The sequence below is a fragment of the Protobothrops mucrosquamatus genome, unplaced genomic scaffold (genome assembly GCF_001527695.2).
Source record: "Protobothrops mucrosquamatus isolate PMUCROS unplaced genomic scaffold, P.Mucros_1.0 scaffold85, whole genome shotgun sequence".
Taxonomy (NCBI): Eukaryota; Metazoa; Chordata; class Lepidosauria; order Squamata; family Viperidae; genus Protobothrops; species Protobothrops mucrosquamatus.
In genome coordinates this window covers 1138639-1163962 of record NW_015386462.1, presented here as the reverse complement: position 1 = coordinate 1163962, position 25324 = coordinate 1138639, and the positions used below count along the sequence as shown (strand labels likewise).

Genomic DNA, 25324 nt, shown 5'->3' with positions numbered 1-25324 from the left:
TAGTGGAACTCCCTGAGAGTTTGGAAAACACAGTGATCTGGGTAGTGACGTATTCTCCAAGCAGGTGCATTTTGTGCTGTGCCAGAAGATCCCCTCAGCACACACACTGGCTAAATTATTTGTGCAGCATGTCTATAGACTGCAGTTTGTCCTGAAGCTACCACCTCTGCATGCAAGCTGCTGGCTTCCCCAAAGCCTAACAAGAGCCAGAAGAGGTTTTCAATCTCCTAATGGCCAGCTGATTGGGGCAGAGGCTCATCCCCCATGGAGGCTTGTTTGGAAACTTTTGTGGCATTGCAACACAGTGATAGGCCCTAATCTAGCTGGGTTCTTTCTTCTGCTAAGCTGTTTTCATCTTTGCTTCTCTGCTTTCTTTTATGGACTCAGCTGGGCAGCAGGCCTCCAAAGGCATCCTCACTTAACAACCCACATGTTAATTTACCAGTGGCATCAAGGAGAGCAGGGAATGTGGGCTGCTAAGCAAGTCTCACTTAATGGCTGTCTCCCTTGCAACTGTAATGGGCAGGCTTCATTACAGTCATAGATCAACAAGTACTTATAGGACAAGTATAGGAACGTTCCCTTTAAAACAAAAATGCTACTTGCATTTTTTTTACTCATAATCCTCAAGAATAATTATCTATATTGAAACTATAGCTTAAAGTGTCAAATTTAACTATGACTCAAAAATATTAATAATAATTTTTGTTGCCTAAAATAGCTTCTCTGTCACATTCTGATTTAGATTCACCAAAAAGCCTTCATACAGTTAAAAATAACTATACTATACAAAGAAATTCATTATCATACATTATACATCATACACATAGAATGTGAACAAGACAATAAGTAATATTTTGGCTTTACAGATATTGTGAAATAGGCCAAATTCATAGTTTAGTACAGCACACATTGTCATAATTATTATCTTAAGGACTCAATGATAATGCTAGATTTGTTTATATTTAATACCAGTTTCTCCACCAAACTCAATTGGATGGGAGAAGCATACTTTAAGCAACTGTTTTCTGAAAGGAGAAAAATATCTATCAGAGGAGACTCCTTTCCGATCAACCTATTCTGCATGGAATCTTTCTACTTCCCCTTAATCTTGTCCCTTAGACAGTTGCATAGTGAAGTAAATGAACGTTCAAAGAGTTCAGTGCAGAAGCATCCATAGGATTCAATAGTTTCTTCAAAAAGATGGAAGCGGCATAATGCCTTCATGGTGTCCCATGCAGCTCTGTCCTATCATATGTTTACGTGATGTTGATACATGTAAAGAAAGGATAGAGTTTGTGTCACAATGGCACAAGTCTGTTTTCATCATTTGCTCCCTCTTACCCAACACCTCTGCCTGGATAGAACGTTTGGCATAGATTCCTCTGTTCCTTTTGGTTCTGGATAGAAGAAAACTTGAGATTATTTGCTGTTTGTTCATACTATGTTAGCTGTGTTTTTTAAACTTATATTTTATGTTATGACAGTTTGAGCTGGTGGTCAGTTTGCAAGAGATGGAAAGGCTTTTACTTTCATATCATATTGAAATAATTAGGACATTTTAGATACCAATCTAGATAGTTTAAACTTAATGCTTTGGGGAAAAGGAGGGGATACCTTAACCATACATTACATCAATAGTTAGTTCTAAGGTAATCTAGTTAAACGTGTTAGTTTTGTCCAAACTTTAAGGAAAATATATCTTTTATTCTGGGGAAAGAAACAATAACCAAAACATGATTCTTTTTTCATTTCTCTATAGGTATAATTGAATATGTATGGGTGAAAGTATATCAAAAAGAGATAGATGAGGTAAAATCCAACTGTCACTTGAGATTTCCCCCCAAAACATTTTAGAAATAATAGCTACAAAAATAGCTTCACTAAATCTATCCAGAGCAGCTTTCAGTTTCTTTAATCATTTGGGGCCAGTTCAATACTCACTTTGGTGATTTGTGCTATGCCACACAAACATACTTAGTATGGTTTGCTGCTTTATGGTTTAGGAAATTTCATTATTTGCTTCTAACATGATTGGCAATAAGAACAGCAAAGTTTATGCTGATAGTTTTCTGGCAGCAAAAGATTGGATAGCTATCACTAACAGAACTATGGAGAAAGGCATTCAGGAAAAATATGAATCAAGTGGCAATATATTTTATTTAATAAATTTTATAATCAAAGTCCAACATACACTTGACAGAGAACAGATAGAATCTTTGTAGATATCCAAAAGTTATAAACAAAGAAATACATATGTAGCAAAGACAACCTTGAAGAAGGAATGAAAGAAGTTTAAGTAAATGTCATCTTGGCATTGGGAAGGAAGAGGGAGCGAAAAATAAACTCCAGATAACCCCCAAATATTATTATATTCTCTCTCATGTACTCTAAAACACGGGTCGCTAACTCCCAGTCTGTGGACCGGCACCAGGCCACAACATGCCAGCAACCAGGCCGTGCAAACAAGTGAAGTACACCTTTGGGGTGGTCCATACCTTTAGAAAAATTTGGGTAGAAAGGGGAATGATTAACAGCAAAGGAAAGGAATTGACCAAAAAGAATTGCCATAACCCATGTGAGTGCACATCAGAGGGGCAATTCTTTCGAAAGTGTGGGATTATGGATGAAGAAGCCAAGGGGGCAGCAAATGAAGAAAGTATAAATTGTAGAAACACTAGAAGAGATCCCTGTGTTTTCAGAAACAGAGGGAAAAAAATAATGCAGATAGGTGGGCAACAAGGAGAGAAGGGTAAATGGTTTCTCCCGAATGGGAGGCAGGTAATCAATAAACCCATAGCACGAGGATTATTGGAGAAGTTACATGAAGGAAGCCACTGGGGGGTTCAGGCATTGGTGGATGAGCTCCTGAAATATTATGGATGTATCAGAATTTATACAGCAGCAAGACAAGTAGTGAATAAATGCTTGATATGTTAAAATAGGCAAGCAATCAGGAAACAAAAAGGGGGAGGGAGGCCTCCAGCCCTTAGGCCATTTCAGTGCATTCAGGTAGATTTTACTACCCATGTAATACACCTGTAGTAATGCAACAACTAATGTGGTTTCTAGGATACTGTTGGAAGTAATATGTGCATAAACTGTCCAGATATTTTAATTTTCTCAGGAAACAAACACCTCCCTTGGAGTTTCCAGTCCACACCTGATCCTTTGAAGTTGATAATAAGAAAAAGCAAAATATAGAGACATTAGAAAGGGGGGGGAGTTTTAAATATGTTGGTTTTGTGACAGTAAATGTTGATGTAATTGTGGTTATACCTATTGCCCAGACTGTGCACCGATACACAGAGACTGTGGAGGAAAATGTGATATAGTGATCATCGAAGACTGGTGTCCCAAGTACCAATCTCAGCCCCTTACAGATAGTGGTGTTAAAAGTGAAAGGGAAGAAGTACTTTTCCAGGGATGGACAGAATTGGGATAATGTTAGACCTTAATATGACCTTGGTTACAAGAGTAATTAAGATATGGATTATAGTGGGAGTAGTAGGGTTCGGGAGCATATGCAAAAGCCAAAGTACAGATAACCCTGATAACTGTAATGCTTGCATTAAAACCACTAAAATGGGTGATAACCGAAACTCTGACATATCATACTCAGATGAACTACAAGTTGGTGGTGGGAACATGTGTCCATAATACCATCCAATTTCCCCTGTGTAATGAAACAGGAAGGGTTACATACGTTGACCCCTCTAGTGTGGAATATCAAACAACTACTCAGGTGTTTGCCATTCAAAGTGGAAAGAGCCAAAAGCTATTATTATTAGGACAAAACACCAGTACTTCTGCAAATCACAGGAGTAGAATCTGCTTCGATGCCTGCTATGCCATAAAGTTTAGTCCTTGGACCACCTGTGGTGACCTCAGTTGGCAGCGGAGTTACCTCACACAAAGGATATATGTTTACTATGGGGCTTCCCAGACATATTGGTATTTCGATGATAAAGGCCCACCTAGAGCGTGGTTTAATTTAACCAAGGGGGTTGGACAATCTGATTGTCTAGAAGACCATTGTACCCCCATCTGTTTGCATTTTGTAGATCCCGACAAAGGATTACAGGAATATGGGCTGGGAATTGAGAGCGTGGGAAAGGACCCGAACACCCGCATCTCCGTTAACGTAACCAGGAAAAATCTGACTCCAATAGAAAGGAGGTTATTTCATTCCTTTTATGAGGAACTTGAAAGGGCCCATCACCCTGATACCTTGGGACTCACCTTTCTCACCAAAAATCTGTTTATAGATCTAGCTGAAAGGATAGCTACCAGCCTGGGAGTAAAGAATTGTTATGTATGTGGTGGGACAAATATGGGGGAACAATGGCCCTGGGAAGCCAAAGAAGTTGACATCCAAGATACTAATATTATGTCTACATGGACTACTAAATTAGCAAAGAGAAATCAAAAGTGGACTCTAACTACATCCATTATAAGTTACTCCTGCTTTCAGAGAAACTGCTCCAAAATCAGGAGGAAGTAGGAATTATGGTATGTGAAGGTCAGAGATGCAATTAATAAAATACGGGGACTCAAGTATTCAGAATTGGGGAACCATGTATAGTATTGATCATAATCCCTTTAATAACACGGTTTTACAGGGATTATGGGACAATGCGTCCCAAGAATGGTTTGCCCCCCAAGGATTTTATTGGATATGTGGAAAATTTGCATATACCAGCCTACCTAGCAATTGGTATGGTTCATGTGTATTGGGAAATATAAAACCTAGTTTTTTCCTACTTCCCATTCTTCAAGGGGAAAAACTTGGAGTAGCAGTATACGAGGATAAGGGAGCTAGGAAAAAACGATCATTGAAAATTGGAGAGTGGAAGGATAATGAATGGCCCCCTGAGCGTATAATACAGGTATATGGACCTGCTACTTGGGCTGAGGATGGATCATGAGGATACAGAACACCAATTTATATGCTGAATCGCATAATTAAACTACAAGCAGTTTTGGAAATTGTTACTAACGAGACGCTAGCATTGAATAGCACCCAAATGAGGACTGCAATTTATCAAAATAGGTTAGCATTGGATTATTTACTGGCAGAAGAAGGGTGGGTCTGTGGAAAATTTAATCTCACCAACTGTTGTCTACAAATAGACAATGAAGGGAAAGCCATTGAAGAAATAACAAATAAAATGAGAAAAATAGCCCATGTACCAGTCCAAACCTGGACTGGAATACTTGATGATGAAGGATTCCTGAGAGGAATTTTTAGGAATTAGAAACAAGCTTTATTTATGTTAATAGTGATACTTGTAGGATTAATGTGCTTACCCTATTTCAGGGGTGTCCAAACTTTTTTCAAAGAGGGCCAGATTGGATGAAGTGAACGTGCTGGAGGGCCGAACATTTTTCCAAACATTCTTTGAACCATTACAATTAAACGCAAATGAATTATTTTATGCCTCTTTCCTCTCCCTCTCTTTCCTCTTTCTCTCTCTCTCTCTTTCCTTTCCCTTTCCTCTCCCCTCTCTCTCTTNCCTCTTTCTCTCTCTCTTTCCTCTAACTTTCTTTTTCCTCTCTTTCTCCTTTCTTTCCTCTTTTCTTCTCTTTCCTCTTTCCTTCCTTTCTCTTTCCTCTCTTTCCTTTATTTCTCTTTCCTCTTTCTCTTCTCTTTCCTCTTTCTTTCCTCTCTCTCTTTTCTCAATCTTTTTTCTTTCCTCTTTCTCTCTTTCCTCTTTCTCTCTTTCCTCTTTCCTTTCTCTTTCCTCTCCTTTCTCTCCCTCTTTCCTCTTTTCCTCTTTCCTCTTTCCTCTCTTTTCTTTCTCTTTCCTCTTTCTCTTTCCTCTCTTTCTCTTCTTTCTTTCCTCTCCCTTTCCTCTCTTCTTTCTCTTTCCTTTCTCTCTTTCTCTTTCCTTTCTCTTTCTCAATCTTTTTTCTCTTTTCTCTTTTTCTCTTTCCTCTCCCTCTTGCTTTCTTTCTCTTTCTTTTCTCTCCCTTTCCTCTCCCTTTCTCTTTCCTTTTTCTTTCTTTCCTCTCTCTTTCCCTCTCTCTTTCTCTTTCCCTCTCTCTTTCCTCTCTTCTCTTTCTCTTTCCTCTCTTCCTTTCTCTTCCTTTCCTCTCTTTCCTTTCTTTCCTCTCCTCTTTCTCTTTCCTCTAACTTTCTCTTTCCTCTCTTTCTCTTTTCTTCTCTTTCTCTTTCCTCTCTTTCTTTCCGTTTCTCTTTCCTTTCTTTCTTTCTCTCTTTCTTTCCTCTTTCTCTTTCCCTCTTTCCTCTCTTTCTCTTTCCTCTTTCCTCTATTTCTCTTCTTTCTCTCTTTCCTCTTTTTCTCTTCTTTTTCTTTTTTTCCTCTCTCTTCTCTTCCTCTTTCCTCTAACTTTCTCTCTCTCTTTCCCCTTTCTCTTTCCACTTTTTCTCTTTCCCTGTCTCCTCTCTTTCTCTTCTCTTTCTTTCCTCTTTCTCTCTCTCCCTCTCCCTCCAGGTTAGGAGAGAGAGAGAGAATGAAAGGCAGATGGCGCCGAACGGGCGGGGAGAGCAGGACGGAAGGTAGAAGCTCCCGGCCGCCCCATCGCTTCTTCAGCCGAACAAGCAGGGAGGGGCAGGGAGGGGGAACAGGACGGGAGGCAGCAGCTCCAGTGGCGGCGGCCCCATTGCGTCCTCAGCCAAACGGGCAGGGAGGGGGAGCAGGACGGGAGGCAGCAGCTCTGGCGGCAGCCACTGCAGCATCGTTGGGGTCCCCGTCGCCNGGGATGGGGCCAGCCCGGGAAAGGGACTTCCTGGCCGCCCTTCTCCCAGGGGGCGGGACACCCGGGCGCAGGGCCAATGAGGAGCCCTGCGAGGGGGCAAGTCCCATGAGAGAGAGAGAGAGAGAGACAGAAGTGCAAGTGCCTCTGTCTCTGTCTGTCTGTCTGTCTGTCTGTCTGTCTGTCTGTCTCTCTCTCTCTCATGGGACTTGCCGGAGGGCCGTGGGAGGGCCGCATTTACATACCGCAGGGAGGGCTGTTCGAGGGCCGGATTAAACCGGGCCGCGGGCCGCAAATGGCCCGCGGGCCGGACTTTGGACATGCCTGCCCTATTTGATCCCTATAATACGAAGTATTGTACAAAACACTGTGGAGGGAATGATAAATACCATTAACAAAAGTGACAAGCAAATGATGTCAAACAAGGTAACTGAGCATACTGCAATAATTGATTTCGAGAATGCTGAGGAGATCCAGGAAAGTTTAAAACCATTTGAAAAACAATATTTTTATTTTTAAATTAGTGTAAAAACAGAAAAGGGTGGATTTGTTAGCAACACGTTTAAAAATAAAACAATTCTTTAAACCCATTCCCATCCTATGTCTCCCGGAGGGGAGGGTGGGATGTATCTGCAAGTTTATTGTTTCCTCTATTTACTTTGCCTTTTGATCTGTATAACCTTTTAACTATTGTTTATTGCCTTTTGTATCCGCTGAGAGTTAGAGATTGATGTTATTTCCCTTTTCACAAGATAAACTTAACAAAACAAAAGGGAGAGGGGTGATGTATTCTGGTTAGGCGCCTTGGACAAGATTGTAAACCCTGAAATCCTTTCAAATGGGACCAAAGGGGAGGGGAGGGGAGTGGGGGCGTCACACTAGGAGTGTATATAGTGCTATGAATTTGAACAATTGGGTGTGGTCTCTAATTTAGAACTTCGTGTTGAAGTATCTCTTAGAGATCCACCGCACTTTGCAAACTGCTTTTTCTATTTTCTGCAGAATAAATTCTTTTCTTACCAATCCAATTTTGTTAGTGTTTTAATCACGTTTCTAACAGTCCGTGAAAAATTCTTTCTCCATAGAACCGGTCTCTGGTGCCCAAAAGGTTGGGGGCCTCTGCTTTAAAAGACCAGTTGATTATAAATAATTAAAATTTTGTTTAATAACATAGTGCAAATAGTTTACATAGAATTTGAGGTCTTTTTCTTTCAAGCTGTTTCTGTTCTTCCTTTTCTGCTGTTAAATGAGTGTTTAAACTTTTATTTGCTTTAAGTTATTGCCACTTGATCATGGAAGCCATAGAAGCAAAGCAGTTTCACTTTATTGAGAATCAAGGAGGGGAACTGCTTCGTAAAACAATTTCAAAAAGATGTTTCATTACTGAAGTAAAGCACCTGTTGAAAACATATGCAGCCATAATATTGAACTGGAATTAGGAAACAAAAGCTGAATCCTTTGATTAATTTATATACAGTATGTGCGCATACACACAGACACACACACCTTAGCAATGAAAGCCAAGTGGATAACCTTGGGCCAGTTGCTCATTCTCAGCCCAACCCAACTCACAGGGTTGTTGTTGTTGGGAAAAAAAACAATCTACACTGGAAGTGCAGTTTACGAAGATTTATCCTGTTTGGATTATGTTCTTCAGCAGAGATGGAGACACGGTTTAGATCAATCAATCAATTGATCAGATGATTTAGGGCCAAAACATTGTAACAGGGTTTATCCACTATGCCAAGGCCATTTTTTTTTCTGTTTCAGACTTAGTGGGATGCCCAGCCATATAGTTGAACTAAGCAATCTCCAAGTCTGAAGGGAAGGGAAACAATCCAAATTAAAATATGTTTTTGAGCAAGTAGACCAATTCTGTGACACCAGTTTCAAGTATAATCTTGGTTAAGGTCTCCTTATTTTCATATTACATAAGTCCAGCCATTATGTTTTGTGGCTTAGTGTACTTTGTGAACCCAGTCAAACTAAGGTTAAATAAAACATAGCTTAACTCCATACACCAGGGATAGTCAACCTTGGCTCTTTTATGACTCGTGGACTTCAACTCCCAAAATTCCTGAGCCAGCATGGCTGGCTCAGGAATTCTGGGAGTTGAAGTCCACGAGTCATAAAAGAGCCAAGGTTGACTACCCCTGCCATACACTATACAGTACAAATCAAATCTCTCAGCCCTTCCCACTTTAAGAGGAAAAATAGAACAAAAATTCAGCATATAATTTCTTTTAATAGTGTCACTTCATTATTCATACTCTCTTTTTAAATATATTTGAATTGGTTTCATTATAAACTTTATAGCCTGCATTTTAATACTGCAGCAGTGCATAACATAAGTGCATATGTTTAAAATTATAAAAGTGTTATAAATCGTATTTACCTGTTTTTCTAGTGCTTAAAGCCCAGGCTAGAAACCAGGAGACCCGGGTTCCAGTGCTGCCTTAGCCATGGAATGGTTGGATGACCTTGGGCCAGTCATTCTCTCAGCCCAGTTCACCTACCAGGGTTGTTGTTGTGAGGAAAATAAGAAGAGGAGGGTGTGTTGGATATGTTCGCCGCCTTCAGTTGTAATAATAATAAAGGTGAAATAAACATATAATAAAGTGCTTCTGTTTAAATACAATTATAAAAGTACTATGCACTGTATCTATCCGAATCTAAAATTTAACAATTTAAATCGTATTGCCTTATTTTCATGACACAAAAACGCTGCCCCCCCCCAAACGTTTTCAGTATATAAACTCCAGTTCCCGCAAAGACATCAAAAGTCTAGCACTGAATACGCTTCCACCCCTCTTGCTTTCTAACCAACCCGCTCGCGCACGCTCTGCGTCGCATGCGTCGCAAACGTCATGCGAAATAGGCCACCTACGCTATCACGGGAAGCCAATGGGAGGCTCGGAAGAGCGACGTTAGCGAGGCCCTCTTTGAACCCTGACCTTAGGTCCTCGCGCGAGGCAACAGACGGTGGGACTATACGTCCGCCTCCATTCGCCTGAGCGAGATCGTTCGCGATCGTCCTTCGCCTTTTCCCGCGCGAGTACCAGCCGCTGGCGATGATACTGATCTCCCCACAGCGCGCGCGCTAAACCCCCCGTCATCGTGTCCCACCCCCGCCTCGGGGAAAGCCTCGGGGGAAGCACGGCTCATCGCCGTCAAGCAGGCGCCGCCAGTCTCTCTTGTCAGGCAGAGCCCTCGCTCCCCCCCGATTCACCTTCTCTTCCCTCCGCATACAGCACTAGGCGACGTGGAGCCGGTCAAACGCTTCCCTCACCGGGACCATCATCATGGCGAGTGCCTCATACCACATCTCCAACCTGCTGGAGAAAATGACATCGAGTGACAAGGACTTCAGGTAAGAGGCCGAGTAGGTAGCTTTCCTCCTGCTTAGACTGAAGGTCTCTCCCCAGGTCCGCCCTGGGATGCTTTATAGCGGGCAGGCCCGAGCTGCTTCCTGGGAGGTGGTGCCCCACCCAACCTATCTTTTGCCTGATTTGAGGCCCGTCAAGCAGGAGAACTTGAGTCTCTGATCCTGGCCTTGTTATGCCTTGCTTGGAGTCCGCATGGCTGCAGTTTGGAGCCCGGCCTTGAGGCGGCCCTTTTCCCCTAGAAGTTGTCTGGAAGTTTGTTAACCCCATTCCCTCTTTTTGCTACGCTCTCTATTACTCTTGTACTCCGTAATTTGTCATAGAAGCCGGTTCTCTGCAGGCAGGACTTTTACTTGTGGTTTGATTTTAACCGTTTCTGTTTTTAGGTTTTTGCAATCCTTGTTAAAATATCTTTTTAAACCAAATGTTTTAATTTGTGTATGTAGAGTGGAGAAATCGTTGTGATTAATATAGCATCTGTGCAATTTTCTTCTCTTTGAAATTTGTTTCTAAGGTATAAATATAATTTTCCTTGAATTCACAATAGAAGTATGTATTTTAAAATATTATAGTAATAATACTGAATTTTAGTTTAGAAATATTAAAATATTGGGTTAGACACATATATTGCTGGTGTTGAATATTATAGCATATCACTCCTTTTTCTTTTGATATAAAAGGCAAAGCGATTTAAGTGTATAACCTGTCCACGTCTGCTGCAATAACAGATTGTACATTAATATTTCTAATACTGCAGTAAAATGGAAAAAGTTTTGCAAACTGTTGAAATTCTTGCTGTTATAAAATTAAATTAATTGAAACACTTTCTCTGAATAAAGGTAAGAGGTTTGACTGGTGTATCTGATACATAATTTAAAGCAGGCTCATTTTTCCTGTTCTCATACATTTTAATATTATTCTTCAGAACATATTCTCAGTTTTTATTATAGAAGACTGCTGTACCTGTAAATCCTCTTTTGCATGTTTGCTGAGTGAAATAAATGATTCTCTTAGCTTAGCATCAACATTTAAGTCAGTAAGGACATAGAAAATTATAACTGTGAAGGACCTTAAATTCATCAATATGTCATAATATAGCAGCATAGACAGACATTGACCATTTGTTAGTCTGTTGTTAAGCATATAAAATAAAAGGTTTTATTTATTGGTATTTTTATTGGTATTTTCTTAAGTTTGCTATTGGCAGATTAATTCCATTAAATTATAAAATACCTGTAGTCTTTGACTTACAGCCACAACTGAGCTCAAAATTTCTTGTGTTAAGTGAGACAATTGTTAAGTGAATTTTGCCTCGTTTTACAACCTTTCTTGCCACAATTGTTAAGTGAATCACTGTAGTTGTTAAGGAAGTACAGGGTGTTAAGTGAATCTGGCTTCCCCATTGACTAACCATCATAAATATGAGTCAATTGTCAAGTGTCTCAATTCTGATCACATGACCACGGGGATGCTACAATGGTTGTAAGTGTGAAAAATGGTCATAAGTCATCTTTTCCAGTGTTGTAACTTTGAACAATCACTAAATGAACTGTTGTAAGTCAAGGACTACCTGATTTCTCCCCCCCCCCCAATATTTTAAGTTTATACATGCTGTTATATACAACTTGTGTGTGCACCCCCTCCCCCCATGTAAAGTAATTTCTTTTCTGAAGTTATGGAATTAAATACTTCCTTACCGTGCATGAACTCTCATTTTCCATTTCACTTTAACTATGGTGTAGCTCTACTGCATCAGCTTCAGTACTAATCATGCTGTGGTTGTGTTTTCACCAGTGTCAATACCAAAGTCAAACTAGTCAAACTAGTCAGATTTATAATTTATAATGTCCTAATATCAGTAAATTTAAAACACAGTTATACAAAGTGATGCCATTTTGTGATTAATTAAAAGAAAGTTGGATATTTGTAAAAGAAGCATGGAAATATTCATTTAATACTTACAAGTTCTTTCCACTCATGCAATGCTCAATACAGGTAATAGTAATACACATAAAATATTACACTGAAACAGTAAATACAAAATTAAATAATGCATGAATGGGGCACGTTTCTCACATATGCAGCAGACTTTTCCAGGCCATTTCAGTGCTCTCTTTTTTCAAATGCACTATGCTTCTGTATGTTGTGCATATGAGAAGAAATGCCATTAAAAACCCAGTGTATCATTTTCATTGTTGAATGAGGCAAACATTTAAGGCAGGGGTGTCAAACTGCCGGCCCAAAGGCCAGATGCGTCACGAGGAAACCGCGCCCACCCCATTGCCGGCAATAGGGAAAAAGTTTCGATATGTTGTGCGATGTCACGTGACATCGCAAGTTTGACATGTCTGATTTAAGATTATGACTGGCATTTTTTTCAAATATTACTACATATTCATGGTCAGAAGACACGGGCTCTTTAAACCTTTGGTTTTTCTATATGATTCACATTTTCCTCATTCTGGCTTTCTAATAGTGGAGATGTCTTCAAAGACATCCCAATTTCATTTTTTAATAGAACATTGGACATCCTTCTGCAGTGTGATGACTGCCACTGCCATGTATGCCCTTGCATTCCTTCTGCTGTAATTTAAGTATGTATGGATAACATCAAATTGGAAAAAGCTGTCCTAAATATTTCCTCAAAATATGTGTATAATGGGACTTACTCTAAGCCTTTATTCAACAAAATAGGTTTTTATAATAGTTGCAAGTCACACAGGGAAAAAAAACATTTAATAGCTTTTAGTTGCATTTAGGTTTAATGTAAGAGTAGTAAAATTATTTTAATGATAATAGTAGAGGTAGTATTTAATATCTTACCAGTAATTTAAGAAGATGTTAGGATTAAATATGAAATGGAATCCACACACAAGCACATTCCTTTATATTTTAAAGAAATATAAAATGGTGTGTAATCATGTGGCCAGATTCTTTACTATTACTCCAATAATATAGGATTTAAGAGTATTAGAATTATTTTGTCATGTATTTCTAGGGATGTTGCATTCTTATAACCTATTGTTAATAAATCCTACTCTGAGTGTTCATAGGAATATTCATCTTTGGAGTGGGATGAACTTCATTAATTTCTTCTAAAATTTAAGTTCACATAGAGTCCATAGTTTGCCATATGACTAGATCAGTGGTGGCGAACCTATGGCACGCGTGCCAGAGGCGGCACTCAGCCCTCTCAGTGGGCACGCGCGCCATGTCCTGGAGATGGCAACTGTCCCTCTTTAACCAGCCGCCTGCTAACTCGCCGGAGATGGCTAACTGTCCCTCTTTAACCAGCCGCCTGCTAAGTCCCACATGGCCGGATGCATCCCGGCACTGCTGGTTTCTGAATCAACCTTCTCCTGAAATCTGGGTGACATCATAAATTATGACATAAGGGCATTTCTAAAAAGGTTTTTTAACAGTGTGTACATTTATGAGCTCAGTGTTGTTTTTATTTAATTTACAACTGTGAACATTGTGTTTAATTTGGTATTACTTATTTTAGTGACTGTTTTATATGGTTTAATACATTGGTATTTCTATGAATTATCTAAAATTTAGCGTGTAATATATAAGGATGGTGAAATAAATAGAATATGTATAGGAATATAAGAATAGATTAATGAAGGAAGTGGTAGACTTCTTTTAAAATAGCTGGATGTGCTTTAGTTTAGACTAGTGTTTTTCAAAGTTGACAATTTTAAGATATTTGGATTTCAGCTCCCAGAATTCCCTAGCCAGCATCTTAAAGTTGCCTAGTTTGAAAAACACTGATTTAAACTGATGCATCAAAAAAGACATGGATTCTGATCTATTACAATTCTCTGATTTTGTGAGGGTTTTTTTTTTGCTAGTAACATGATGAACGATTTTTCAGACATAATCAGTCTTTCAGTTTACTATTTACCTGAATTGCTAAATAGCTAATGTCATTTTTTCCCTTTCTTTACTTAAATATTTACTTAATGGAGTTATGCTGAAAGCTAATGGAAAAGGTAAACAAGAATAGATATTTGATATTATCTTTGCCTTTCTTTTCTCTCCATTTTTTATGACAATTGGTGGTCTTTTGCAGATGAGAGAAGATAGTTTGATCTAACATGCTTTTTCTCCATTTCTTTCACTCTATTATGAAGTCTTTTCTCCAGATTTGAAGTATATTACTTTACTTCACATGAAGTCTAACATATTTGAAGTTATTGAGATTATTAATTATTAGATTGGTATAAAACTGACAGCAACTGAAATGACTTTTTTTTAAAAGGTTTATGGCAACAAATGACTTGATGACTGAACTACAAAAAGATTCTATCAAGTTAGATGATGATAGTGAAAGGAAGGTTGTGAAAATGATTTTGAAGTTGCTGGAAGATAAAAATGGTGAAGTGCAAAATTTAGCAGTGAAATGGTATGTATTTTCTGATCAGGCATTTTATTTTATACCAATTGTCTTGATTTGTACTGAGAAAATATGAATTGGTTTGTCTGTTCTGTCAGCATTCTGTAAGCAAGTCAGGAAACCTCAGTGATCTTACAGTCTCCAACATATGGTAAGACATAACAAGATATTCTTGTTTTTCTCTGTGAATCAGTTTTGATATAATATGTATGAATCCATGTTGGTTATTTTGAACCTTCTTTTGAATCCAATTTCATTGTATGATCCTTAGAGAAAATGTATGTATATAATTATGTCCACATTCTGTCCTTCATAGTTATAGTTATAACATCAGTTATATCTTACATTATGCATACTACAAAGGGAAACAAAGGTGTTTGTTTCATTCATTCTCATCTCTTTGAAGGCCAAATAGAATTATATGTCTGTGTGTAGAATGAGCATATGCAAGTATTATTTGGTTCTATATAAATACATTAAAAGGAATTATGTTTAATTCTCCATTAGTAACAACTATGATCAGATGTAAGGACACATCTGATCATAGTTGTTACTAATGGAGAATTAAACATAATTCCTTTTAATGTATTTATATAGAACCAAATGATACTTGCATATGCTCATTTTACACAAAGACATACAATTCTATTTGTTGTCATGAGAAGATGCAGTCATTTTGAAATTAGCTAACAGAGTGTATAGTAATTGACTATTGCTTAAAAGAAAACTAATGTTAATTATTTTATTATTTGAATCCAGAAGTTGTGATATTATAAAACCAAGTACAATGATTTTTATAGCAAAAATTCCTGGCTTTTCACAACCGTGGATTGGCCTGTGTATTTTGAGAACAGATATATCACCTATAAATCAGAGGTCTACATATTTTTACATAATGGTATTTTGCCATTGGTAAACATAGAATTTAAAAAAGTTTAACTTCTGTAGAAATATTCAAGCCTTACATTTATTTATACTGAAGAAAAAGCAGATATCTTCCTTATTCTAAGAATTATGATTAGTTAGTCAGAAGTAATGATAGTTGATTATATATAAATAAAAATGGGAACAAAGCTTATCTTTGACTCAGAATGGTTTTGTTAAATAAACATTCAAATTGAATTTAATCATTAATCATGAATTATGTGTATGGCTGTACTTGAATTAATCATACACATAAACTTTCATTGACTGATGTTACTACAAATTCATTGTTAAATAATTTTAATATTTTCCAAGGTAATCAATTTACTACAGTTCCATTTTTTCCATTATTGTATTTATACTTGAAATATGATGAGAAGTATTCATGGAACAGCCTGTTTCTTCAGTGGTCTATATTGTAGAAAGTGACAGCTGTTAATGTGGTCATTTGAAAATAGCAAAATGAATGGCTTTGATCATTTATCTTTTCTGGTTTATTTTTTTGTTAGATTTTATTTTAAAAAATAATTTAATTGCTTGCCTGTATTGGTTAATATCAGTTTCTTGGCTTCATTCAAAATCCTTGGCAAAGTTATTAAAATAAGTATTTCTTTCAGCCAATAATGATACATTTCTTAGATGCATTCAAAAAATTGTGAATGATTGTTTGCTTGATTTATGTTACCTAGCATGAAAAAAATACATGCATGTTCGATTTTAAAAGCTATTAGAGAATGCTATTCTTCAGATTTGAGATTTAAAAAATGGTTTCTTTTAACATGATGGAGATTGACAATCGCATTCAGGAAGTGACTGTAGGATGTGCCTTAACTCAAACAAGTGTCTTAAGACCAGCAACTATGAACTGACCCCCCAAAAAATGCCAGCAGGTACGGTGTTTGTGCCTATGTACCTGCCAAAGCACCTTTTCTACTTTAGATTTGAGTAACTACACATAGTTAATTGATTTGTTTATCTGTCTCACAGATACACAGTCTACAGCCCCCAAATATTTGATATAAAAGTTGCCAGTATATTATAACTCTAAAGTAGAGTGAACTTCTTCAAGTCACATTCAGTTATTGGTAATATCATATACATTTCCATGGGTTTTTTGTGTGGGTTCCCCCCCCCCCCAAAAAAAAATATGGAACTGGTATGGCATTGCTTTCTTCAACATATTTTAGGACCATGTTACTTAGCAATGAAGTTTCTGGTCCAAATACCATAATTAACCCACAACTACTTGTACTATTTTCTTAATAAAGCTGATTTTGTGAAACCCATAAAAATTACATAATTTATACTTTGGCATTAACTAAAGAAATTTAACAAATATATGTTTAGCAATACTTCCTTTTTTCTTGAAATGATTACCTTTGACCAATCAATAACTAAATAATAACTTTAATATCTATGTACAATAGAAGCAAATGGAAATATGCAAATAGAAGCAAATCCAATACATTCTTTGATTTGAAACTGTTTGATTTAAATGAATGGAAACACAAATTTTGTGTTGATGTGTATCACAAATTTTATTTATAAATATCAATGAATAAATATTTCAACATTTTTAATTACAATTTAAATTGCCTTGGTTTCATTGCAGTCTTGGACCCCTGGTGAGTAAAGTGAAAGAATACCAAGTAGAGACAATTGTTGATACCCTCTGTACTAACATGCTTTCTGACAAAGAGCAGCTACGTGATATTTCAAGCATTGGTCTAAAAACGGTTATTGGAGAACTTCCTCCTGCATCTAGCGGTAAATCTTTCTTATTTCCTTCTCTGGATCATTTATTATTATCTAGCTTGATTTTAGTCAGTCAATCTGAATACAAATGAAGTTCTAGAAAATAATTATTTTATTTTTAAATATTTGATTTGATACTGGGAAAATTGGTTCTCTTTGCTTTTTAAGTATCTTTATTCTACTGTTTTAATTTCCAGCTTGGATTTTATGTGTTTCAAGAGAGGAAACAGGAAGAATTAAAAAAAAAATAAAGCCAATGGACATTTTGGTCCTTGATTAATATTATCTGTATGGTATTGTGTGACATGATTGTGTTATGCAGTATTGCCCAGGATTTATGCTGCAAATTCTATTATAAATCAGCTCATTTTTAACAACAAGCTCTGCCTGAACTGTGTGACATAATTGTGAGTTGTATGATGTGACACAGACAGCAGTCTATAGGAGTAGTACATTGAAATTACCTTTACCAGAAACTTTTTATTTATCCCAGCATGAGCCATTGTGAGATAGATACTTTATAATTAAAGGTTTTGTAATCCTCATCTGCTCTTACTCTCTTGCTTACTTAGTCTGATTATCTTAGCTATCAAGCTGACCAATAATTACAACATTTTTTGTCCTTGATGTTAAATCACACTAATTTTCATCCAGATTTTGGATGTGATACTATACTATCACATGCTAAATGGTAAAATTACTAATTTGAATGGATCTGCTTTGCACCATATAATTAATAAGTGAATTATTTCTCTTATGGATTTTTTTTTCTTGATGTACTATTCATCTAAATAAAAAACTTTCAGAGGAGTAAATTATCCTCTTTTTGTTCTAGTATCAGTCTGTGATAATACTTTTAGAAAAATGAAATTAATAGACATGGGCAAATTAACATCTTGATCTCAAGTCGAAAGTATCCATAATTCATAGTAACTAATCTAATTTTATTTAACAATCCTGAGAATACTTGACAATTAATAATGAATATTAAATATTGCAAAAGTATCGCTGCTTTTATGCCATTACTCTTCGAATGAAATAACAAACCCCAGTCAGAATAACATGGCTCACTTATGTAGTTCCATATATTTGCAATTTATAATTGATTTATAAAATTTAATTTGTATGATGCCATATTTTTCTTATTTTTGACATTGGGTATAGTGCTATTTTTTATGTAGTCAAAAGGACAAATAATCTGGTGAGGGGGGGAAACAGGAGGGAAGAAAAATCTGTTAGAGTATTCAGATATACTGCAACATTTTTTGTCTAGTCCAGCTTGTAAAATAATTTGTACATGGTGTTGATCTATGGTGCAACTTAGTTTTACCAGCATGGTGTTCTAATAGTCTTTTCCTAAATAGTTCTCAGAAAGTTCTGAGTTATAACTGGAAGAAGTTGTGTATAGATTCTGGTCACTTTTGCATGTGTTTTTTTGTTTTGCGTGCTATGCACTTATGCTTATACCATTCTAGGAAATAAAAATAGATTTTGCTATATAATTTATTCAATTACATGTATTTACAAAATGAGTAGCATTTTATTTTGGAAATATTATAGATCTTTACCAATAATTACTACTTTAATATTGATGACATTGCATTCATTTTCAGGCTCTGCATTAGCAGCCAATGTTTGTAAAAAAATTACTGGGCGACTTACTAGTGCTATTGCAAAACAAGAGGATGTATCTGTTCAGTTGGAGGCTTTGGACATCATGGCTGACATGTTGAGCAGGTAAACATATACATTAAAGATGCTCTTAGGCAGTATTTCTGCAAACTGCCCTGTTCATGTTTGCCTACTTGAAAAATGTCTTGACAATATAATTTGTTATGTTGGCTCTTTTCCCTCATTTTGTTTTTTTAATGTTTTAAGACAAGGAGGACTGCTTGTGAACTTCCATCCTTCTATTCTGACGTGTCTGCTTCCTCAGCTAACTAGTCCAAGGCTTGCTGTGAGAAAAAGAACCATCATTGCTCTTGGTCATCTTGTTATGAGTTGTGGTAACATAGTATTTGTGGACCTCATTGAACATCTCTTGACTGAGCTATCAAAAAATGATTCCATGTCAACAACAAGAACCTATATACAATGTATTGCTGCCATCAGTAGGCAAGCAGGTCATAGGATAGGTAAATAAATTTATACATTATTGAAGTATTTCTCATTTTCATGTGAAGTATTAAACATTTCATGATTATATTTTTATTTTTCTGCCATCAGGTGAATATCTTGAGAAAATTATCCCTTTAGTAGTAAAATTTTGTAACATAGATGATGATGAACTTCGAGAATATTGCATTCAAGCATTTGAATCTTTTGTTAGGAGGTAAGGTATTCATTGTTTCATTTGGTTTCTCCTAGCTACCTTTATAGTATAAAAAGAATTGAAGCTAATTGTAAAATCACAGAAAAAATAGTTATTTTCTTGTGAAAGCATAAAGTCCTTCCAGTGTTTGTCATTGAACTAAATTTTATTCCTTGTTCTTTTACTAATTCTGACTTATTTTTATGAGATAAATAATATAACTATTTCAAAGTACTGTCTTCTTAATATACCCATGCAAAAGACATTAATAGGGTGTGCTTATCTGGTGCTTGAGATGTGCCGTGACTTGAAATTAACACTGCTCAAGAGTACCAATTGGAAAATCTGACATAAAACATTTATATTATATATTAAGCATGTTATCTGATATATATTTAGAATACTGTAAAATATTCAACTTAACAAACACAATTGATCCCAAAATTTATGTTGCTAAGTGAGACAGTTGTTAAGTGAGTTTTGCCCCATTTTACAATTTTTCTTGCATAGTTATTAAGTGAATTATTGCAGTTGTTAAATTAGTAACACAGTAGTTAAATGAATTTGGCTTCTCCGTTGACTTTGCTTGTCAAAAGGTCACAAAAAGTGATTACATAACCCCAGGACACTACAGTTGTCATAAATATGTCATAAATATGAGCCAGTTGCCAAGCATCCAGATTTTGATCACGTGACCATCTACAAAAGCCATAAGTATGAAAAATAGTCATGTCACTTTTTTCAATTCCGTTTTAACTTCAAACGGTCACTAAATAAATTGTTGTAAGTTGAGGATTACCTATATAGAATATATACAATAGAATACCATATAGAATATATACAATACTAGATTATTTTATATTAGATTTTCCAATTGATTCTTTTGAGAAATGTTAATCAAATCTGAGAAAGTTTTTTACTATTTATATTATCTATAAAAGGAGTGAGCATTTTTGTTGTTTTGGTCTTATGAAGTGGGCAGAAGTCTTGTAAATAACAGCTGAAAAATTCATCTTCATCTACAGTCAGGTGTTTGATTCTTTGGAGGCACTGTAGTGGGAAGTTGATGGAGTATTTACTTCTCTCTGTGAGTTGTCCGAGCTTTTTTTGTCAGTTGTTTAACAATGTTTTAAGTTGGGGTCCCTAGTAATGATACAAATGAATGGAGAGGTATGTCTGGCTTGTATGTTTTGAAGTGTTCATAGAGCATGGGAGGACAAATCTCCTGCTTTTCTAGTCTGCCACTGTTCTTTAGTGTTTTGACCTTTCTTGGTAAGGTCATTGAGAGTTCTGTTGATTTGGTTGTCTAGTTTGATCCAGTTGTCCAGAAGGTGAAATCATGGTTTCATTTGATGTCACACACTCTACATATCCATAGACCCAGAACTAGAAAAGGAATCCATGACAGCACTACTACACAGCACACCAGACCTAACCAAATATACCTGATTTGAAATACAGAGAATCATGGATGTTATAACCTTTGCCTGACCACATAATTCCAGTTTAACAAATATATCAATACTCAGAGGATCACTGATTTCAGGACTCATAGCAGGCACTGTAATGCTAATAACCTAAAATATGGATCCGGTACATAGATGACACTTTTATCATAATAAAAAGGACCAACTAGAGAAAACACATGAAACTATCAACATCTTCAAAGGAATAAAATTCAAAAGGGAAGAACAAAACAACAACATGCTACCTTTCCTGAATACCTCATCAATAAGGGCAGTGATGGCAAATTAGAAACACAAATTAGAAACACAACTACCCATACCAACTAAATGCTCCACTACCAAAGTAACATCCCAACCTCCCATAAGAGAAACGGTGTAAGAACACTATTTTAATGAGCACAAACACACTACAGCAGATATGTCAAACTTGCGACATCACGTGACGTCGCACAACGTATAGGGACAGTTTTGCCATTGCCGGCAATGGGGTGGGCGCGGCTTCTGCATGATGCGTCCGGCCCGTGGGCCGGCAGTTTGACACCCCTACACTACAGCAACCCTGAACATTGGAAAAAAGAAATATCTTCCAATAAAATGGATACCCACGCAACTTAACAAAGATTGCCTGACCCCTCAGTCTAATATAATACAACCAACACAAGCTGTTAAAAAGATAATGCTGCTATACATCAAAAACATCTCAGAAACCACTAACTGACTATTACAACCATATGGCATCACTGTAGCACACAAACCAACTAAAGCCCTCCAAAACATCCTAAGTAAACCAAAAGACCCAGCTGCTGCCCCCCCCCAAACAGGAGTCATCTGCAATATACACTATAAGGACTGTAACAGTCACTATGTAGGACAAACAGGAAGAAGACTAGCAGAGCACATCCATGAATACCAAGTAGCAGTCAGGAGATATGATGAAAACTCCTTAATTTCACAACACGTGGACAGACTGAACCACAGTATCAACTGGGAAACTGTCACCCTCCTAAACAAAGCCAAGTCCAAAACCACTATAAAATTCCTGCACTCAGACAAATCAGCCATTAGAAGGCACATAGAAATAAACAATTTCTACATGCTGCTCAAATAGACAATCAAAAAGCCAAAAAGGAAACAAAAAGACCAGCAGTCAACACCCCCCCCCCCAGCAGAGATTAACACCTAGATTAACACTAGATCAACAATCAAGAAGTAAACAATACAATCAAGGAATTACCAATGCAGACAAACAAGCCAACAGTAAACAATAGCCAATCAAGGAACCACCAAGATCACCCCACCAACACTGACAGGGCAAGCCACTTGTATATAAAAATAAGAGCAAATCCTGCTCCCTTCTAGCATTGATGTTACCTAGTTTGGCAATGAAATTCCTGCAAGAGGACCTCACCTGACCCCACCAAGGACCTGAGCTACAAATATTCTCTTGCATTGGAGTCTGATTCGAATCCAGAAAGCTCTTACAGTTTTGTAAGAGCTAGGTGTCATATGGATTAGTTTGATACTTTTTCACTTCCTGTTACAGAGAGGGTTTTCCCCCCTCTTTGGTCCATACCAAGCTTAGCTAAAACTGCTTCTTCAGAAGAGGGAGGGAGAGAGGTTCTTTCTTATATAAGTATACATTTCACACTTATAATAAATCAAATGAGAAACTCTGTAAATTATTTGGATGGAGACAGATAAAAGATTTTTTTTTGCTTACTAATTAACTAATAGAGAGTTGACATCATCAGGTCAGCACATTGCCATATTAAACCAGTAGTTTTGCTTGAGATTTTGATCAGCCATCCAGAAATGTGCTGTATAATATGGTATTTGTGCAAATATTTTAAATAAACACACTTCTCTAGAAACGTATGCCCTCTCAGTTCATCCTAGATGTTAGGCATATACTTTTAGCGGAAAGAACTGTGCCATTCCAACAGTTTGACCTGGGAATTTCAGCTTCTCAAGGAGAATAAAAGGAGCAGATTTACAGATAATGTTAAAATGGGAAAGCCATATATAAATGCTTCAGGTCATAAGCATAACAGGCCATAAGCATTTACATTTTCTTTGTATGACTCTGAGTAATGAAATAATACTTAATTATTAATAGTCATCTAATTATTACTTTTATTATATAGATGCCCTAAAGAAGTTTATCCTCATGTAACTACCATTATAAACATTTGTCTTAAGTACCTTACCTATGATCCCAATTACAATTATGATGATGAAGATGAAGATGAGAATGCTATGGATGCTGATGGTGGAGATGATGATGACCAAGGTAGTTTGTGTTAGAAATATACATATAGTGTGTGTGTATATATACACAGTATATATACACAGTATATATGTTACAACCTTTGGATTGATTGGAGGTCTCCTTTGTATGAGAAAGTGCTCATTGGTTTATATATTGGTTTATACATTTGCCAGGTTATATCATTGATTATACATTAGACTGCAACAGGACTGCATTGTTTTATCATTCATTATCTATATTAATTATTTAATTGACATACAGTGAGGGAAAGAGTATTTGATGCCCTGCCAATTTTGTACATTTGCCTATTGACAAAGAAATGATCAGTCTATAATTTTAATGATAGGTGTATGTTAACAGTGAGAGACAGAATAAAAACAAAAAAATCCAGAAAAATGCATTTCAAAAAAAGTTATAAATTGATCTGCATTTTAATGTGAAATAAGTATTTGATTCCCTATCAGCAAGTTCTGGCTCCCAGGTGTCTTTTATACAGGTAACAAGCTGAGATTAGGAGCACTCTCTTAAAGGGAGTGCTTCTAATCTTAGCTTGTTACCTGTATAAAAGACACTTGTCCACAGAAGCAATCAATCAGATTCCAAACTCTCTACCATGGCTAAGACCAAAGAGTTGTCCAAGGATGTCAGGGACAAGATTGTAGACCTACACAAGGCTGGAATGGGCTACAAGACTATCACCAAGCAGCTTGGTGAGAAGGTGACAACAGTTGGTACGATTATTTGCAAATGGAAGAAACATAAAATAAGTGTCAATCTCCCTCAGTCTGGGACTCCATGCAAGATCTCACCTCGTGGAGTTTCAATGATCATGAGAACGGTGAGGAATCAGCCCAGAACTACATGGAAGGATCTTGTCAATGATCTCAAGGTAGCTGGGACCATAGTCACCAAGAAAACAATTGGTAACACAGTATGCTGTGAAGGACTGAAATCCTGCAGCACCCGCAAGGTCCCCCTGCTCAAGAAAGCATGTGTACAGGCCTGTCTGAAGTTTGCCAATGAACATCTGAATGATTCAGAGAAGAACTGGGTGAAAATGTGGTCAGCTGAGACCAAAATCGAGCTCTTTGGCATCAACTCAACTTGCCATGTTTGGAGGAGGAGGAATGCTGCCTATGACCCCAAGAACACCATTCCCACCATCAAACATGGAGGTGCAAACATTATGCTTTGGGGGTGTTTTTCTGCTAAGGGGACACGACAACTTCACCGCATCAAAGAGAAAATGGACGGGGTCATGTACTGTCATATCTTGGGTGAGAACCTCCTTCCCTTAGCCAGGGCATTGAAAATGGGTCGTGAATGGGTATTCCAGTATGGCAATGACCCAAAACACACGGCCAAGGCAACAAAGGAGTTGCTCAAGAAGAAGCATATTAAGGTCCTGGAGTGGCCTAGCCAGTCTCCAGACCTTAATCCTATAGAAAATCTGTGGAGGGAGCTGAAGGTTCGAGCTGCCACACATAAGCCTCGAAACCTTAATGACTTGGAGAGGATCTGCAAAGAGGAGTGGGACAAAATCCCTCCTGAGATGTGTACAAACCTGGTGGCCAACTACAAGAAACGTCTGACCTCTGTGATTGCAAACAAGGGTTTTTCCACCGAGCAATAAGTCATGTTTTGCGAAGGGGACAAATACTTATTTCACTCATTAAAATGCAAATCAATTTATATTTTTTTTGAAATGTGTTTTTCTGGATTTTTTGTTGTTATTCTGTCTCTCATTGTTAAAATAAACCTACCATTAAAATTATAGACTGATCATTTTTTTGTCAATGGGCAAACGTACAAAATCAGCAGGGGATCAAATAATTTTTTCCCTCGCTGTAAGGTAGTTTAGTGTTATCTCTGATTTTTAATCATAATAATAATAATAATAGTAAAGTTGGAAGGGACCTTGGAGGTCATCTAGTCCAACACCCTGCTCAGGCAGGAAACCCTATACCATTTCGGACAAATGGCTGTCCAGTCTCTTCTTAAAAACCTCCAGTGTTGGAGCATTCACCGCTTCTGGAGGCAGGTTGTTCCACTGGTTAATTGTTCTAACTGTCAGGAAGTTTCTCCTTAGTTCTAGGT

General features: G+C 37.1%; 1 protein-coding gene and 1 long non-coding RNA gene across 2 annotated transcripts in view; one reads left to right on the top strand and one right to left on the bottom strand.

Annotated features, from left to right (window-relative positions):
- Positions 1–782: 782 nt before the first annotated feature.
- On the bottom strand, positions 783–9202 carry LOC107284419. Its single transcript, XR_001548812.1, has 2 exons — positions 9116–9202; positions 783–1400 (listed from the first exon to the last, which is right to left on the bottom strand). It is a non-coding gene; the product is annotated as an uncharacterized LOC107284419 (long non-coding RNA).
- Positions 9203–9686: 484 nt separating this feature from the next.
- Positions 9687–25324, top strand: part of CAND1 (cullin associated and neddylation dissociated 1) — a 32036-nt gene continuing 16398 nt past the window's right edge. Inside the window, exons 1-7 of the mRNA XM_015812472.1 lie at positions 9687–10090; positions 14368–14511; positions 17039–17193; positions 18795–18918; positions 19060–19316; positions 19408–19513; positions 23103–23248. Of these exons, the coding sequence (XP_015667958.1) occupies positions 10023–10090; positions 14368–14511; positions 17039–17193; positions 18795–18918; positions 19060–19316; positions 19408–19513; positions 23103–23248 (1000 nt within the window). The 5' untranslated portion in view covers positions 9687–10022. The remainder of the gene's footprint in view (positions 10091–14367; positions 14512–17038; positions 17194–18794; positions 18919–19059; positions 19317–19407; positions 19514–23102; positions 23249–25324) is intronic.